General features: G+C 35.7%; 1 protein-coding gene across 4 annotated transcripts in view; it reads right to left on the bottom strand.

Moving 5' to 3' along the window:
- RBM27 (RNA binding motif protein 27) overlaps positions 1-18233 on the bottom strand; it is a 73806-nt gene that overhangs the window by 17088 nt on the left and 38485 nt on the right. For all 4 annotated transcript variants that reach the window (XM_031027995.2, XM_006733184.3, XM_031027994.2 and 1 more), the window contains 9 exons: positions 16415-16559; positions 15609-15762; positions 12771-13067; positions 10949-11089; positions 4678-4797; positions 3643-3717; positions 3334-3498; positions 1986-2090; positions 1673-1864 (listed from right to left, as the gene is read on the bottom strand). In XM_031027995.2, coding sequence (XP_030883855.1) covers positions 1673-1864; positions 1986-2090; positions 3334-3498; positions 3643-3717; positions 4678-4797; positions 10949-11089; positions 12771-13067; positions 15609-15762; positions 16415-16559 — 1394 coding nt within the window. The remainder of the gene's footprint in view (positions 1-1672; positions 1865-1985; positions 2091-3333; positions 3499-3642; positions 3718-4677; positions 4798-10948; positions 11090-12770; positions 13068-15608; positions 15763-16414; positions 16560-18233) is intronic.

Raw genomic sequence — 18233 nt, forward strand, 5'->3', positions numbered from 1 at the left:
CTAAAACTTAAACATCTACATATAGTTTCCAGAGACCCTCAAGATACAACACACAACCTCCTACCTAACAAAGATTACCTTGTTTTTATAACTAGAACTTTCTGCAAATTCAAATTTACAACAATTCTGCTTTACTTCAGTATTGCTTCACCAGAGCTTGTAATGGGTCTAAATGCCCAACTTATTTGGCAAGGAGATATTAATTTTATATATTTCAACATCAAAAGACAAAAATCAACATTTACCCTGCCTCCACAAGAATACTCTACACATGTGTAGTGCTCCTCTCCCTATTTTACTCCTCAAGAAGTCACTTTAAAGCTAGTCTCCCAGTTTACAAAAAAATATGTATATACAACGGTCAGACTGGTGAAAGAAACTGGCTCAAGAGTGAACAGAATGCAGCCAACAGAGCTCTCAAATCTGGACACTTTAACAACCCACCAGTGAAAAAGGATTAAGGGGCATCATACTAATAAGAAACAGAGTGAAGTCTTGCTCTTTAAGATTTCCTTCACCATCTTTAACACGTAATAGGGCTGAAAATGGGGGCGGCCCTCAGTCGGTTGAGCGTCTAACTCTTGACTTCCGCTCAGGTCATGATCTCAGGGTCGTGGGATCGAGCCCTGCGTGGGGCGGTGCACTGGGCACGGAGTCTGCTTGAGATTCTCTCTCTCTCCCTCTGCCCCTCCCCCCAACTCATTCTCACTTGCTCACGCTCTAAAAAATAATAAAAAAATAAAAATAAATAGGGCTGAAATGTTTTCTCCCAAAAAAGTCTGACAGGGCGCCTGGGTGGCTCAGTCGTTAAGCGTCTGCCTTCGGCTCAGGTCATGATCCCAGGGTCCTGGGATCGAGCCCCGCATCAGGCTCCCTGCTCTGTGGGAAGCCTGTTTCTCCCACTCCCCCTGCTTGTGTTCCCTCTCTCGCTGTCAAATAAATAAATAAAATCTTTAAACAAAAAAAAAGTCTGAGGAATAGGGATCCCAGATGTTAACAGTCAACTGTGTGTATTTTTATCTTGGTTCTGCCACTTACTAACTGTATGATCTTGGCCGGTTTACTCTTAAGTTTTAAACTTTCATTTTCTCATCTGTATACATGGAATTTCACATGCACTTTATACAGTTATTTAAGATTAAATGAGATCATGTATGAAAACACTCTAGCACAAGTAACACTCAGTATTTATTAAATGAATGAGTGGAAAGAGAATATACTCTGTTTAAGGAGCAAATTAAAGACAGTTATCTGTAACAAATCTCTATTTGCATGTTTATCTAAAAGTGTTTGCCACTGTATACAGAATATAATGATACATGTCTCTTATCCTAAATAAATTCTTCCTTTGAATTCTGCCTTCGTCCCAGATTATTTTCACTTATTGACTATAAACACCTGGTAAACCATGTAATAACCTCCCCCCCAAAAAATCAAATATTTGCTTAGAACAACTTGTCACTACAAATGCATTTAGGTGGAGTATTATGGAATTACAAAGCATGAGCTGCTTCTTGACCTTCAAATGTATTAATAAGAATTTGCTAATACCCATTTTTTTTTACAACTTGATTTTCTAATCTATAAAACATTTGACATTTATACAGAATGCAGCAAAAAAATGCTGAATACAGTGCTTTTAGAGCTGCATCTGTCTACTTTAAAAACTTACTGAGAAATGCTGAAGTAATTCATCTTTCTCCTCCTCAATGAATCCCCCAACTGATAGTGCTTTGGGGCGGTGGTCCACAACCATGTGATTCAGTGAGCCCCTTCCTCTTCCTCCACGGCCTCTGCCTCTTCCTCGACCTTGAGAGGACATGGTCTTTCCTCGACCCACAGGTAAAATACCTAATCGTGCAGCCTGAGTAACAACAAAAGGTAGAATATAATATACACTGTCAGACTAAAGCCTGGAAAACAGAGGAAGAAAAAAGTATTATTTGAGGTGTTAAATGTAGTGGGTAACTCCTCTTAAATCTCACCTCAACCTGTAACTGACTGAGTTTTTTCCGTAACTCTGTTGTGTCCTCTCCTGAGGATAGCCTCTTGTGAAGGTCCAGTTCAGTATCTAATAGTTCTTTCTGAGCCTTTGGAAAAATTAAGAGTAAAAATGTATTTGTTAAAAAAAAAAATGTATTTGTTAGATAACATCTAAGATCTTATTCAGAATAGTATACTAACAAGATGACACACATCTCTTTTGGCAAAATGAGAATAAGAGGATGCAATAAACCTGAGTGTTTTAGGGAAGGTTAACTGTGCAAAAACACATAGAGAGTATACTGACATTAGTAAAGATATTAAGCAGTATTACTGCTTAAGATGACCTAAAAATCATACCTTGGAAACAGTCAACGAGAAGAGGGAGCTGAGAATAATTTTCTAATAATAAAGAGTCATAAATGAAACAATCAGGCAAAATAAATTACATAGGAAATATTCGTTAATGATACAAACATAAATAATAGCTACATATTTGCTTTCAGATTTGAACCCTACAACTATTGCCATTCTTTTTTTGGTGTGAGGGACAAACTATCCATCTTTAGATGGCGTGACCGTGAGAGAACTAACCCCCCCCCATTTACTTTCTAACTTTTAAAATGTGTGTATGTTCCTTCTATAATTGGGGGACATTTCAATAAAAATATTTTATTACATTTTTTCAAAGCAATCTTGATGAAATACTTTATATCCCTCCAGTAATATAGAGAACCACAATTTCAACTGTATTATAATATTGTACATAAAAATTTGCATTCTATATATCTGATAAAGTTATTATTCTGAGTTCTCAACGGGCCAGAAATTAATCTAAAACTCCACTCAGAGCTGTGGTATAATGGAACCACTGTGTACAGCAAGTATTCTCCTAGGGTAAGGAAACAAATGGCAATTAACAAAATTAGACTACAAATGATCTAGAACTTCTGATTAATCTTTTCAACAGAATGCCCCATTTTTACCCATATAAAGCCAATGATACCTTTTGAATATTAAAAGAGATGGTTCCACTGTACTATAATAGAAAAACAATCCATGAAACAGGAAAATACATTTTTTTTTTTTTTTGCCATCACTCTAGCAATTTCATCTTCAGGAAAGGGAACCAAAAATCCAGTCAAAAACACATCTTTGTTCAAAGAGGGTATTACCACCTCTTTCAAAAAGCATACACAGAATATATAGAGACATTTTTTAAAAACTATTACTCTAACGGTCTCCCCATTAGACTATTAGCTACCTAAGGGTTTCAATGTACTTTCAAAGAGCCAAGCATATAACAGATGTTCAACAATCCTATGCTGACTGGAAAATGCAAATAGATACCTCTGTTTTTGTCTTTACTTTAGATGGTGTGGAGACTGCGGAAGATGTTTTTAATTCATCTTTCAACTGTGAGATCTTTTCACCAAGCTCTTTCAAAGTCTTCATTATGTTTGCTCTCTCTTCTGGTTTCATGTTTTTGTTCTTTTCTAGCTTAGATATTAGCATCTATAAAATAAACAGAAAAAAGTAAAACTACACTTAGTAAATTTTAATATAAATAACCCTTATAAACTTTACTATGAGGGATATCTTTGTAAAATCCATTGTATCCATCAATTCCAGCAGGCAAATAATGAGCTCTTATCTTACCTTCTGACATTCTATTTGTTTTTCTAGCACTTCTTGCCTCTTTTTCCTCATGTCTTGTTGTAGCTTCAATGCTTCCTATATGAATACATTAAAAAAATTAGTAATGGATAACAAAATTTGCCAACATTTGCATACATTTCATAAAATACCAACTCATTTCTTCTGCGTCTTCCCTATGCTGTACAAGAAAAATTTTGCTCCTAATCAAAAAATAGCTGAAACCAGAGATGAAACCTTTAAGTTTATTTTCTGTATAAGAGTTTATAACTGTACTTTAAAAAATATTTAAAATGCCGAACACTGTATCTATGACATTTACATTCACTTTTGAATGTATTTATGAAGAAAATGACATGACATGAATGTATTTATGAAGAAAAACAAGAGCTGTTCTCATTTGCCAATGTAATAAGCCAATCCTTATTTTTCAAGTTTAAAGTTTAAAAAATCTGAGATGAAGCTAGAGGACAGAAGTCATAGCAAATTCTATGGATTTCTGCCAGGAAAATACTGCCTCTCACCCCTCTCTGTTAATCAAATCTCTAATTATACTGAGACAATACATATAAATACCTATTTTATTTGAAAAACTCTATTTGAGTTTAAATCTAAAATGATAATGAAACTCAGAAGTAGAGTCATATGAATAACAACTACATAAATGTTTTACTTTATGTGAAACATTGTCTAACTTACAAAGCAAGAGAGGAATTAAAAGAGGAAATAATGAAATAAAACTGTCTGCTTCTTTACCTTGGAGGAAAAAACAAACAAAAGAGGACAACTCAGTGTCATTTATTTTTATACGGAAAAAATTCTTCCCTTGTGCTTGATGTAGCCACTGAAAGGCAATTGCAAAATACTTTTTTGTCTGTTCATCTCTTTTTTCCAAATGTACACTACATAAAGAAGCAGCTAAATAAACATTTTAATGTAGTTCCATAACAACATGAACTATTCAAATATGTGAACATAATCACTTAAGAATTCAATGGGTCGTTTCCTCTTTAAGGAAATTAGAATCAAGGCTGTTACCTGCTTCTTTTTAAGAACTTCTTGAACATCATGAGATTTAGACCCTGAACAAAGTTTTGAAGGTGTCTTTAAGTTTGAGGAGCTGTAAATCATTTTTGGATGGCCTGGAGCTGGAAATATCTATGAAACACAAATATAATTAAATTAAATTTTAGAAAAGCTTTCAAGTAATTTTTTAGAAAGACTGCATGTATTTTGTTTTTTTAGGAGTTAAACTTTTTTTTACATTTAAAAACTTCATTTATAAAACGAGTTTCTTATGTATACATAAATTCAACTGTCACTCAAATATAAAAACAAAAATTAATTTTAGCAATAATGTTGTGTTTCAGAATGCAAACACATTATTCCTCTTCTCCTTGTATTTTTTTAATTGAGAGAAAAAGAACTGCAGCCCCTTATATATCTAGGAGCTGGCCAACTACTCTGAGTGAGACCTTACTGTCCTGTTAAACAAAAACAATTTCACAAAATATCAACCTCCAACATGGCCACTCTTGGGACCAGGATGGGTCAAGACAAAAACAAGATCACTCCACAATCATTACTGAACAGACACAAAAAAGAGGAATACTATCTAAACAGTAAAAACAACTAGGTATCTCTCTAACTTGACTAACAGGAATGACTGCAGCTTCTTTACCAATTACAGCTTTAGCCTCATTCTAGTTTTCCCTCCTTCTAGGTTAAGACTAATTAAGACATTTGATCACAGAATTACTCCTGTTTCCTTAAACCCTCCTTCAAATCACCTAACACAGGATTAAGGTACTTTGTAATCATAATCTTATTACATTTAATCAAATGTAATAATCAAACATAAGTAGTTAGATCACAGATCTGAGCAAAGTGGTGGTCATCTCTACCGTGCTGGTTTTGGTATTTAGATTCCTTTCCCCTTCTGAACAGACCACTCTCCAGTTAGTCTTCCCTAAGGCTTAGCAGAACTACATGGTACAGTACAATCTCTCTGGTTCAAGTCTTTCCTAACACATGCTCCTCTTTTATTTTTTAATTAAATCTATGATATAAGGGACACAGAATATAATATTGAGAAGTTCATAGAAAACTCAACTGTGTAAATAATATCATTAAATATTCATAACCAAATACAAAACTTCTCTCAATCATACAATAGTTAACTGTCCTCAAAATTAAGCTACTTTAACTACAGAAGAGTCTCTGAGGTACTGTAGGAACCCTACATAGCTGAAATTTATGTTTTTATTAAAAAAAAAAAATGGCAACACCTACAATTTACTGAGCACTTAGTATGTATTAAACACTCCCCTTCCATGCTTTACTAACAGGAAATTTTTGAATCCCCACAGCAACTCAACTTATTGAAAAGGGAACCAATGTTCCCGAGTTATCTAATACAGCCAGTAAGAGGCAGGTCAAGTCAGTCGGGGCTGTCTGACTTCCAAATCTGTAAAATTGTCTTTGTTTTGGTATCCTTTTTTTTTTTAAAGATTTTATTTATTTATTTGACAGAAAGAGACACAGCAAGAGAGGGAACACAAGCAGGGGGAGTGGGAGAGGGAGAAGCAGGCTTCCCGCTGAACAGGGAGCCCAATGCGGGGCTTGATCCCAGGACCCTGGGACCATGACCTGAGCCGAAGGCAGACGCTTAACGACTGAGCCACCCAGGCGCCCCGGTATCTTTTTATAATAGAATTTTTGAAACAAAAGAGTTATATTACCAATTTGATGTATCCATCACCAAGCACCAACAATTATCGGGACATAAAATACATTAGTTCCCCCTTATCCACAGTTTGGCTTTCCATAATTTCAGTTACACGTGAGGTCAACGTGGTCTGGAAACAGATGACCCTCTGACTCATCAGAAGGTCATCAGTAGCCTAACACTACGTCACAATGCCTGTATCATTCACTTCACTTTACCTCATCATGTAGGCATTTTATCATCTCACATCACATGAATAAAGATGAGTACAGTACAATATTTTGAGAGTGACCTCTCTTTTATTAAAGTATATTGTTATAACTGTTCCATTTTATTATTGCTGTTATTCATTTCATTGTGCCTAATTTATATATTAAACTTTATTATGCATAGGGATATACAGGAAAAAAAATAGTATATATATAGGTTTTGGTACTATCTGTGGTGTCAGGCATCCACTGGGGATCTTGGAAAGTATCCCCTGTAGATAAGGGAAGACCACTATAATCTTGTTTTACTTAAGTCCCCAACTCCACATTCATACCAAACACCATGTTGTTCTGTCTGTAAATATTTCAGTTGTATCTTTAAAGGATAAAAACCCCTTTTTTAAACATAACCACAATATGGGGAGCCTGGGTGGCTTAGTTGTTAAGCGTCTGCTTTCAGCTCAGGTCATGATCCCAGGGTTCTGGGATCAAACCCCGCATCGGACTCCCTGCTCCGCGGGAAGCCTGCTTGTCCCTCTCCCACTCCCCCTGCTTGTGTTCCCTCTCTCGCTGTGTCTCTCTCCGTCAAATAAATAAAATCTTTAAAATAAATAAATAAATAGGGGCGCCTGGGTGGCTCAGTCATTAAGCGTCTGCCTTCGGCTCAGGTCATGATCCCAGGGTCCTCGGATCGAGCCCCACATCGGGCTCCCTGCTCAGTGGGAAGCCTGCCTCTCCCTCTTCCGCTCCCCCTTCTTCTGTTCCCCCTCTTGCTGTGTCTCTCTCTGTCAAATAAATAAAATCTTTAAAAATAAATAAATAAATAAATAAACATAACAATACCATCATCACACTTAAAAGATAATGACTCCTTAATATGATTAGATATTCACATCCTAAGACTGTATTATAATTTTCTAAACATTTTTCCCCATTTGAACTGGGATCTATTAAGGTCCATCTACTGCAACTGGTTATATCTCTTTTAAGTCTCCTTTAATACTGTTTCATTTCCCATCTCTTTCTTTTCCTTGCAAATTGCTGAAGAAACCACGTCACTCATCCTGCAATATTCACCACAGAATTATACGATACTCTGGTAACATGTTCTGCTGTCCTATGAATTTCCTTTAAATTAGTAGATCTAGAGCCTTTATGACAGTTTCTCATTCTTTGACAGGATTCTAGAAATCTCTGACAACTTCATTTTCTGGCTGGATAAAATATTCTAGGATCATCTGGAATACTGTCAGCCCCAAATCCGAGGAGAGCCATTTCTTCAAGAACCCCTGGCTCCTCTGAGTGCAGGGGGTAATTACCCTTGGAATGATTATTATTTCTAGATCTTTCCAGTGAGCAGATTTAAGAAATGTTCTAGAGTTTTTTACTGCTTATTTGTTTTTTAAGATAAAACTATCTGAATTTGTATCAGTACAGTTGATCCTTGAAAAACTCAGGAGTTAAGGGGTGCTGATCCCCCATCCCACAGCCAAAAATCCACTTATTTAACTTTTGACTCCCCCAAAACTTAATAGCCTACTGTTGACCAGAAGCCTTACTGATAATATGAACAGTCAATGAATACATACTTTGTATGTTACATACTGTATTCTTATGATAATAAGCTATAGAAAATGTTTAGAAAATCATAAGAGAAAATACATTTACAGTCTTTACTGTAATTATTTAAAAAATCCATGTTTAAAAGAGCCCAGATGTCCATCAATGGATGAATGGATAAAGATGTGGTATTTATAAATATATATACTCAGCTATCAAAAAGAATGAAATCTTATGGGCACCTGGGTGGCTCAGTTGGTTAAGCGTCTACCTTCAGCTCAGGTCATGATCTCAGGATCCTGAGATCCTGAGACCCACATAGGGCTCCTTACTCAGTGGGGAGCCTTCTTCTCCCTCCTCCCTGCTCATGCTCTCTCTCACTATCTCTCTCTAATAAACAAAATCTTAAAAAAAAAAAACTTGTCTGAATAAGTTTAAACACATAATTGTGTACCAGCAAAAGAATTCTTTAAAAAAAAAAAAAGAATGAAATCTTGCCATTTGAAACAATGTGGATAGAACTAGAATGTATTATGCTAAGCAAAATAAGTCAGAGAAAGACAAATACCATATCATTTTACTCGTATGTGGAATTTAAGAAACAAAACAGATGAACATAGGGGAAGGGAAGGAAAAATAAAATAGTATAAAAACAAAGAGACCCTTAACTATAGAAAACAAACAGAGGGTGGCTGGAGGGGAGGTGGGTTGGTGGTGGGATAACTAGGTGATGGGCATTAAGGAGGGCACTTGATGTAATGAGCACTGGGGGTTATATGCAACTGATGAATCACTAAATTCTACCCCAAAATTAATAATATACTATATGTTAACTTGAATTTAAATAAAACCATAAATAAATAAATAGATAAATAAATAATAAAGATCCATGTTCAGGTGGACCTGGCACAATTCAAATCCATGTTGCTCAAGGATCAACCATACTTTCAATTCAAAGCAGGACTACAGTGTTTTTACTTAATCTCATCTACCGTACACTTCTTTTCAACCACACTAATTTATCTCAATTGTCAGTGACAACAATGTAATTCTTCATTTGATTTATCCTGCAATGCTCACAAACCAGTTTCAGAATAACAATGCTGCCAACAACATGACTGCTGAAAAATACTTTTTAAAATTGCTTTTTGTGGGGCGCCTGGGTGGTAGAGCTGGTTAAGTGTCCAACTCTTGGTTTCAGATCAGGTCGGGATCTTAGGGTTGTGGGATTGAGCCCCAAGTCAGGCTCCAAGCTCAGTGCAGTCTGCTTGGGTTTCTCTCTCCCTTTTTCTGCCCCTCCCCCCACCACGTGCTCAAGCTCATGCACACGCACTCTCTCTTTCTCTCTCAAATAAATATTTTTTAAAAATTGCTTTTTGTCCTCAGGGCTTATCTCACTACGATCTATAGTCAAATAACTGTGTTTTAAAGTACCTTTTATGCAAACATTGTTAATTTGTTTCATTTTTCTTTTTAATTTTGAGATGACTTTTTTCATTTTATTTTATAACTGCATTCACCATTTACATGGTTCCAAGACAAATCTCTAAAACAAGACATAGTCAAAGTTGTCTAGTTTCTTCTATTCTTGCTGTAACCACCAAGATTTAAATTTTAGGAATTAAAAAAAATTCTTTTAATTTTAGGAATTTTTGTTTCTGTTAATAAGCAAATATTTTTATGTGTTCATGGGACCTACTTGTTTATACTAACAGGGCTGACTATGTATGTTTTGTTCCATTTAACTTTTTTTTTTACCTAATATAGCCTGATGATCACCTCATGGTTCATATGAAGATACTCCTCATTCCATTGTAAAGTTGCATATACGCTGTTCTATGGATGTACTACTACATTTTAAGTAACTAGTCCCCTATTGATGGGCATCTGGGTTGTTTGCAGTCCTTTGCTATCACAAAGAGTCTACAATTACTAGCCTTGTACACATATATTTTCACAGTTTGACAAATGTACTTTTGGCATACATTTTGAGGAGGATTACTGGTTTAGAATAAATGCATACATAATTTTGCCAGACACTGCCAAATTTGCTTTCATGGGGGTTGTACCACTTAGCATTTCCATCGGCATCTAAATCTCAAGATCTTTTTAGAAATTATCCTAGTTTATTATGGAATTTTAAAAATGGATCTAATTTTATCTTTTCTATATGGCTAGCCAGTTATCCAAACACCATTTATCAAAACCTCTGTATTTTCCCCACTGACCTAAGATACTGTTTTGACATCTAAAAATTCCTATTTGCCAGTAAGTCTATTTCTCATCTTTTATTCTGTTCCGTTGGTCTACCCATGTGCCAACTGACTTGGTTATACAGACTTCATAATATTTTTTAATGTCTAGTAGGGCTAGTCCTCCCTTGTTCTTTTTCAGAATTTTTCAGACCCTCTTTGAAATAATCACCATTGTGGAAAGTCACTGTACAGATATATTCCTAAAAGCAAAGAAACTACTTAAAATACATTCCAAAGTTTGACTTCGGATTACGACAGAATCTTCTTCATTAAGTTCTTACTTAAAGAGGAAAAGAAATGGACTAAGAAAGACATCTATTAGTAAATGGCTAAAATTCTCAAATTCCTACTTTGCTTTGAATAGGAAAAAAAAATTTAGCCAATTTTTGGCAGAATCATGGAAATTAGAGAAGTATACCTGCCACACTTAGGTTAGCTCTCACATTTACCTTGACTGAAGAAACAAGACACTACAAATCTGGATGAAAGTCAATTTCTTAATTTCTCTGTGTCGCTGAACAGCTTTAAATATATCTGAGGATCGCAGAAATACATACCTGGCAATCCTCTCCAGCACCACCTGACTGATTCAATAAGTGTGATGCATCACTCTGGTTACCACTTGCATGTCCAAGACGATGTTTAACAGGAACTTTGTTAAGAACATAGGCCCCCGACGTCTGTGGTTTACTCATTATCTGCACACACAAAATAAACACATATGTGGTATAAGTTTTTAAAGTGCCCAGGAATGATACAAATTCAGGGTGGTGATTACAATGGGGAAGAAAATAAAGAAATGAGAAGGGAGGGTGCTTCAATTATCTGTAAGGTTTTATTTTTTAAGTGGTACATATACAAACGATTGCTATTATCCATACTTCTATGGATGTCTGAAAAATGTCATAACAAAATGCATGCATATATGCATATGTGCTCATTTGGATAAAAACGCATGCATATATGTATATATGCTCGTACAGATAAACAGTTCTAATAATTTTTTAAATGTTCCCTTTAAGGAATTTGGGGGTTTTAACTGATGGTAGTTTATACCAGTAACAGTAGTTCGGTGCATGCATATATGCTCATCTGGATAAAAACGCATGCATATACGTATATATGCTCGTACAGATAAAAATCTCTAATAATTTTTTAAATGTTCCCTTTAAGGGATTTGGGGGTTTTAACTGATGGTAGCTTATAACAATAACAGAACAGGGTCTAATAGATCATAAAGCTGACAGTATCACTTTTATACACCATTTGGCCAACATCTAGGGGAAGCATTTGCCTTTGGGCTCTAACATGAAGTGTAACAGACAAAAGAAATCCAGGCTTAGGTGCAAATAAAAAGGATGATGACTGGAGTTAAGACTATGTACGGTAAAAATCTTTTTAAAAAAAGGGGGGGCGGGCGCGTCTGTATCATTAAGCGTCTGCCTTCGGCTTAGGTCATGATCCCAGGGTCCTGGAATCGAGCCCCGCATCGGGCTCCCTGCTCTGCAGGAAGCCTGCTTCTCCCTCTCCCACTCCCCCTGCTTGTGTTCCCTCTCACACTGTCTGTCAAATAAATAAAAATAAAATCTTTAAAAAAAAAAAGAAGACTATGTACGGTAAGAAATCCTTTTTAAAAATCTGAATGCATTTAACTGAAACAAGAGAACACTAGGAAAAGGTTATCATTATCATCAATATTGGAATGGCTCTAGTGCATAGTAGTTTGTTCTTTCCTTCGTCTATTCACTCAAGTGTATTGTGAGCCAGGCCTTGTTTTAGGCACGGAAGACAGAATGAATAGACAGAATCCCCATTTTCTTGGAGGTTACATTTCAGTTCAAAGTTTTAAGAGCTTTTTAAAAGAGTTTTCTACATGGAAAAATTAAGACAGAAGAGTGGGTACAAGGATGACTGACTCTAACACAAAACAAAGCAAAAGTTCTAGATTCAGAGTTGTTTGGTAGTGGACAGTTACTATATTTTACTGCTGAGAAGAATCACTAAGGGTACTTCTTTAACATGTAGATTTATGGACCTCATATCTAGAGACTGACTATAAGTTTGGGGAGATAAGGCCCAGGAATTTGTACCCAGGTAATCAATTCCAGTAGAAGAACAGCACTTGTCAAACTTTACGGTTCCTAAGAATCATCTGGAGAGCTTGCTTAGGCCCCAACCATAGTGATTCCAACTGAGTAAGTTGAGGTGAGGTCCAAGAAACTACATGTCTAATAAGTTCTCAGGAGTGAGATGCTGCTGTCTGTAGATAAAACTGAGTGGCTTTAATGTAGAAGACCTAAGGACCCAAACTGAGAAACAACGATCTAGATAGAGGGTGGGACCAGAGGACCTCTCATTCTCTGTGAACCAGTGGATTACCTTCTGGATACCCCCATGTACCGTTGAGGGAGGAGACTGGGCCACCAGCACCTGCTGCTGATGAAGGTGCTGTGGCAGATGATGGTGCTGCTGTGACAGGTGACTAAGTGTTTGCTGTTGCTGCAGGAGTAGCTGTGTTGGAGACTGTAGTGCTGGCTGCTCGTTATTTTCTCTATGCCACAGAACTCGAATGAATCGGTTGTTTAGAACTGCTTCAGTACTGGAAATGGCCTTCCTGGCCTCCTCATTAGTAAGATACTGGATGAGGGCTGCTTCTGGATCTCCCTTAAAAGCAACCTGTAAGAAAAAACAAAAGCATCAACAAAAAAACCCCACAGAAATTAACGAATAGTTAAATTCAAGTAAATTATTGATAAAGAATTCAAAAGCAGAGAACAGCCTGCTGAAATCCATTCTGAATACTTTGTAAATAAAGTTCTCCATCCTCTAAGAGATAATACGCATATTTTCCAAAATTATACATAAAAGAATATAATATTATTCAACAAATAATCCTAGTAACGTTACCTAACCACTTGGGGAAAAGTTGTTAGATCCCTCCCAGATATCTTACATTCAAATAAACTCCAGAAAAAGAAACTATTTTACAATAAACAAAAAACCTGATAAAAACACAAAGGAAAAAAGGGTGGATATCTGTATAATCTGAGTGTCTGGAAAACCTTTTTATGCATACATATAAAAGTTGGATCCATAAAGACAAAGAACAGTAGATTCTACCACATAAAATTTTAAAATCTGTCAGTCCACATATGCCCTAAACTGAATGATGAATGGAAAAAGTATTTTTAATATATATGACAAGCAGTGGCTTAGAAAAGTACTACTGTAAATACTTTCATAAAGAATGGGCAAAGACAATAGGCATATCCAAAAAAAACCCTACAAAAGATCTATATAAATTAGAAACCTATTTAAAAAAAGCAAATTAAAACAAGTATAATCTTTCACTTACGAAACTGGGCTAAAAAAATTTTAATGGATCCATATGACAGTGTTGATGAGGCTTCATACAGTGCATTTAGGAGTACCCATTGGCACAACCCTTTTGGAGAACAATTTGGCAGCTCAAATAAAAAGTCTTAAAATTCCCTTTAATTCAGCAATGCATCATAAAAAAATAATGAAGGTGCAGCGACAAGGTGGCTCACCACAGCATTGTTTTTATATAAAGCAATAGAAACAAAAGAAATTCCCAAAAACAAAGAACAGTAAATAAATGATGGCCTATAGCTAGGGACTGATTTATAACCCCCCTCCCAAATTCTTATGTTGAAATCTTAACCCCCCACCGTGATTACATTTGGAGACAGGGCTTTTAGGAAATAATTAAAGTTAAATGAGGTCATAACAGTGGGGCCCTAATCAGATGGTACTGGAAGCCTTATAGAAAGAGGAAGAGCTCTCTCTCCCCTTCCACAATTCAAGGACACAGCAAGAAAGTGGCCATCTGCAAAGCAGAAAGAGAACCCTTGTCAGGAACCAAATTGGCCAGCACCTTAACTTTGGACTTCCCCCCAAATAAGTTTTTGTTGTTTAACCCACCCAGTCTATGGAATGTTTTATGGAAACCAGACGAGACTCATCTACCAAACAACATTAAGCCATCTTATTTTTCTAAATGCCATAAATAATAATGACCCAGGAAACATGTAAGAGAAAAAAAGTAATCAGAGACATTTGGTATGACTTTGTATTCTTGAAGCGTGTAAAGTATTTTTAAAAAGAGAACATGTGGGGCGCCTGGGTGGCTCAGCTGGTTAAGCGTCTGCCTTCGGCTCAGGTCAAGATCTCAGGGTCCTGGGATCGAGCCCCACGTCGGGCTCCCTGCTCAGTGGGGAGCCTGCTTCTCCCTCTCCCTATGCCTGCCACTCCCCTTGCTTGCGCTTTCTCTGTTAAATACATAAAATCTTTAAAAATAAATAAGTAAATAAAAAAATAAAAAGAGAACATGTGTAAATGTGCATATGTGTGTTCTCCCATATAAACAAATATAGTATGTCTTTTCATTAAAATATTAATAATTGTTATTGCAAAGTAGTGCTATTTAGGTGATTTGTTTTTTCACTTTTGTTTAATGTATTTCCAATCATCTATAAAATTAAACATGTACTACATTCAAGGACAAAACCTGCTTAAAAATCTCTCAAAAAAAATCTTTCAAAAAGATTTGAGTTCTTTGAAATATCAAATTTCCTAATACTACTTTCTTAAACTCAGTTATATAAATCACATTTTGGTTTGATGACAACACTAACCATCAGGGGTGACTAACTGAAACTGCAAATTAATGAGACCTTCAAGTACTCTCAATCACAGCATAACACTTAACCACAAATTCATAAATTGGAGACAGAATACAAAAGCTACAATTTATGAGATATTAGATAACATGTTACACTGACTAAAATTCTCAAGATTAGAACCATCCTTAACGAATTACTATTTCACTACAATATGAGTCATTCAGTAGACAAAATTGCTATCTTAGAAATCACCAAAAATCTCACCTACCTAGTGAGAATACTAAAGCAGATTAAAAAGTCATTTGTCCAGAGATAGCACTATGAACAAAAATACGCTAACTCTGTGTCTTTCAGGAAGCAGTTGTGGATAAGAAACAAATGCATAAAAAAACAAATTCAACTTAACAATTTCATCATAAAGTTGGGCATAGAGCTATACAGTGGAGCTTAAAACACTTAGCAGAGACAATCAGACTAATTACTGGCTCATTTAAGCAAAGTGAACTTATAAGAGTAATTTCAAAGATGCGTAAAACCACATTAATTCTGTCACCAACCTAGCCACATTTACCTGGATGTTTACAATAGTTCCAAATTTGCTGAAGTGTTCGTTGAGCTTGGTAATGTTGTTCAATTCCTGAGGGATTTTCTTAACTTCTAATTTGGTGTTTGTATACTGATTCTTTCTCAAGAATCCTGGTTTACTCTGACTGTTATTCCCTTGCCTGAAAAGAATATTAATAGATCTTGATTAATTCCCCCACCTTATGCCTAGCCACGAGAAAGGCCAACAAATAATTTATGCTTTTATGTATTGAAGTGTCATCTGTAAGACATTCTTACATTCTTGAGAAATTACTTAACATTCTTCAGAAATTACTAAATAATTTTCACATCTTCCTTTTACATGGGAACAGAACAGGTGGAGAGAAAGAAAAAAGATTAAATAGCAAAAGATCACAAAATGAAAGAGGCCCAAATAAGAATAAAAATCATATCCTAAAGAGATCCACCACAATTACCAAGGAGTCTAACTTTAAAGCAAGGAAAGAACATCATTTTTTTTACGGAGTGTTTTTCAACTTCTGCAAAAGTATGTAAGTTTTTCTTCTTTTCTCTTCATTTCCAGTGTCTCAATAATTCTTAATACTGAGCTAGGTCTATATATAATAAATACAAATTACTAATATCTATTATTAATATTGTTAGCTCTTCCATTTTTAAGATGTTCCAATGATGCCTCTGGGAACCCTAACTTTGAGACACATAGTTTGAAAATCATTGGTTAATGACAACTCTTAATTTTTCAAATTTACTAATGCACACAAAAATAACAAAAACACCAATTAGATGTTACTAAGTAGCAAATTATCTTACTTTCCCAGCCAAGGTTTCTTTGTGAGCGGCCCTTCCAAACCACTTATAGCTCTTTTTCGGCTATCTGGTTCAAGAACTACTCTGGTTATGTTGCTATTAATTGAAACAGGAACTGGTGGTTCAGTCTGGATGACAATATTAGCAGCTGTTGGAAACAAAAATTAACATTACTAACAATGCATGGTGTTTGGGGAATTTCAAATGATTAAAATATTTAGCCTAAAAGCTAAAAAAGCACAGTGAACAGCACCCAACTACCATTTCCTTTTCAGAAATGCTTAACAGCAAGAAAAAATTATCAACTGCCTCCTTTTTCTCCTTTGTTAAAAATACAATATCCAAAATACAATATCCAAGTTTAAAAAGTCATAGGCAACTCCAATGTAATAACTGATTCAGGCAAGGATCCTCAATGGATGCAACAAAAGAAAAAAAAAAATCAGTGGAAGACTGTTAGAGAACCAAGATTTTTTTTTTTTAGAAAATTTTTTTTTTTTTAAGATTTTATTTATTTGAGAGAAAGAGAGTGTGCACGAGAGGGGGGGTGCACAAGAATGGGGGAGGGATAGAAGAGAGGGAGAAGCAGGCTCCCAGCTGCCTGGGTGAGCAGGGAGCCCAATGGGGGGCTAAATCCCAGGACTCTGGGATCATGACCTGAGCCGAAGGCAGATGCTTAACCGACTGAACCACCCAGGTGCCCTGAGAACAAGATATTTGTGGTGCCAAAGTACCACTCCACAAATGATTACACTACAAAGGAGAGATCTAACAATTATCATCTCAGGCAAGCAAACTTAGCACCATAAATACAGTGAAATTATTTGTATTCTGATGTGATTCAACAAAAAGTTCACCCAAACAGGATATTATTATGAAATTATGATTTTCCTATGTGTAGCAAAGATACTGTGCTTATATAGGACTACATCTTATTCTTGGATGTAAAATAAAGGATCTAAAGTGCACAATCTCTACAATACACTTTCAAGTAGTTCAAGAAAAAAAAAATTTGAAGGGAGAAGGGAAGAAAGGAGAAAGAGAAGAATGTACATGTATACCAGCAAGTACTCACACCCGAAGGTGATAAAACGGTAACAGATGGTAAACCTAAGTGAAGGTATTCAGATGTTCATCGTACTTCTTTTAATTTTTTGTAGGTTTAAAATTTTTCAAACTCAAAAGTTGGGAGGAAAATCCAAAGCCAATACTATAAAGTGGTATATTTCATACACAATATTTAAGACTAAAAGAAACTGACCTTACAATGGCTTATCTGTGGGTGGGAAGAGGTGTGTTGAATAAAAAAGTAAGTAACACAAATCTGTGCCTGATATACTCTGAATATTCTCAACTTTAGTAACTCCACCAAAAGTAAAACTAGCAGCAAAGAATAACATGTAGGGATAGTTGTTAGGGCAGGGATGAGGGGTGGAGGAAGTATATACCATTTCACTGTGTGACAGTCAGGGAAATTGTGAGGCAAGTTCACTCATTTAACATACATTTCTTCAGCAGCTGCTATAGCTCCAACAATTTTATTAGACCTTATGCTTGAATTAGTGAATAAAGTAACTATGATCTCTGCCTTGTTATGGCCTTTCTTTTCAGAAGACTAATGAAGGAGATAGCAATTGTGATGGCATAAAGCATTCTAGAATTTGAGATGCCATTATATCTTCCCTAGAACAGTTATGATTACCTCTTAACATTGCGTCGTGCTTCTCTTTACTGAAGTGTTTTATAATAAAAGGAAGTATAGCTAGAACTTCGATGACTTGCCAACATGACAAACCAAGCCTGCTATACAAAAACCACATGA

The sequence above is a fragment of the Leptonychotes weddellii genome, chromosome 7 (genome assembly GCF_054177405.1).
Source record: "Leptonychotes weddellii isolate Sample4059 chromosome 7, ASM5417740v2, whole genome shotgun sequence".
Lineage (NCBI taxonomy): Eukaryota > Metazoa > Chordata > Mammalia > Carnivora > Phocidae > Leptonychotes > Leptonychotes weddellii.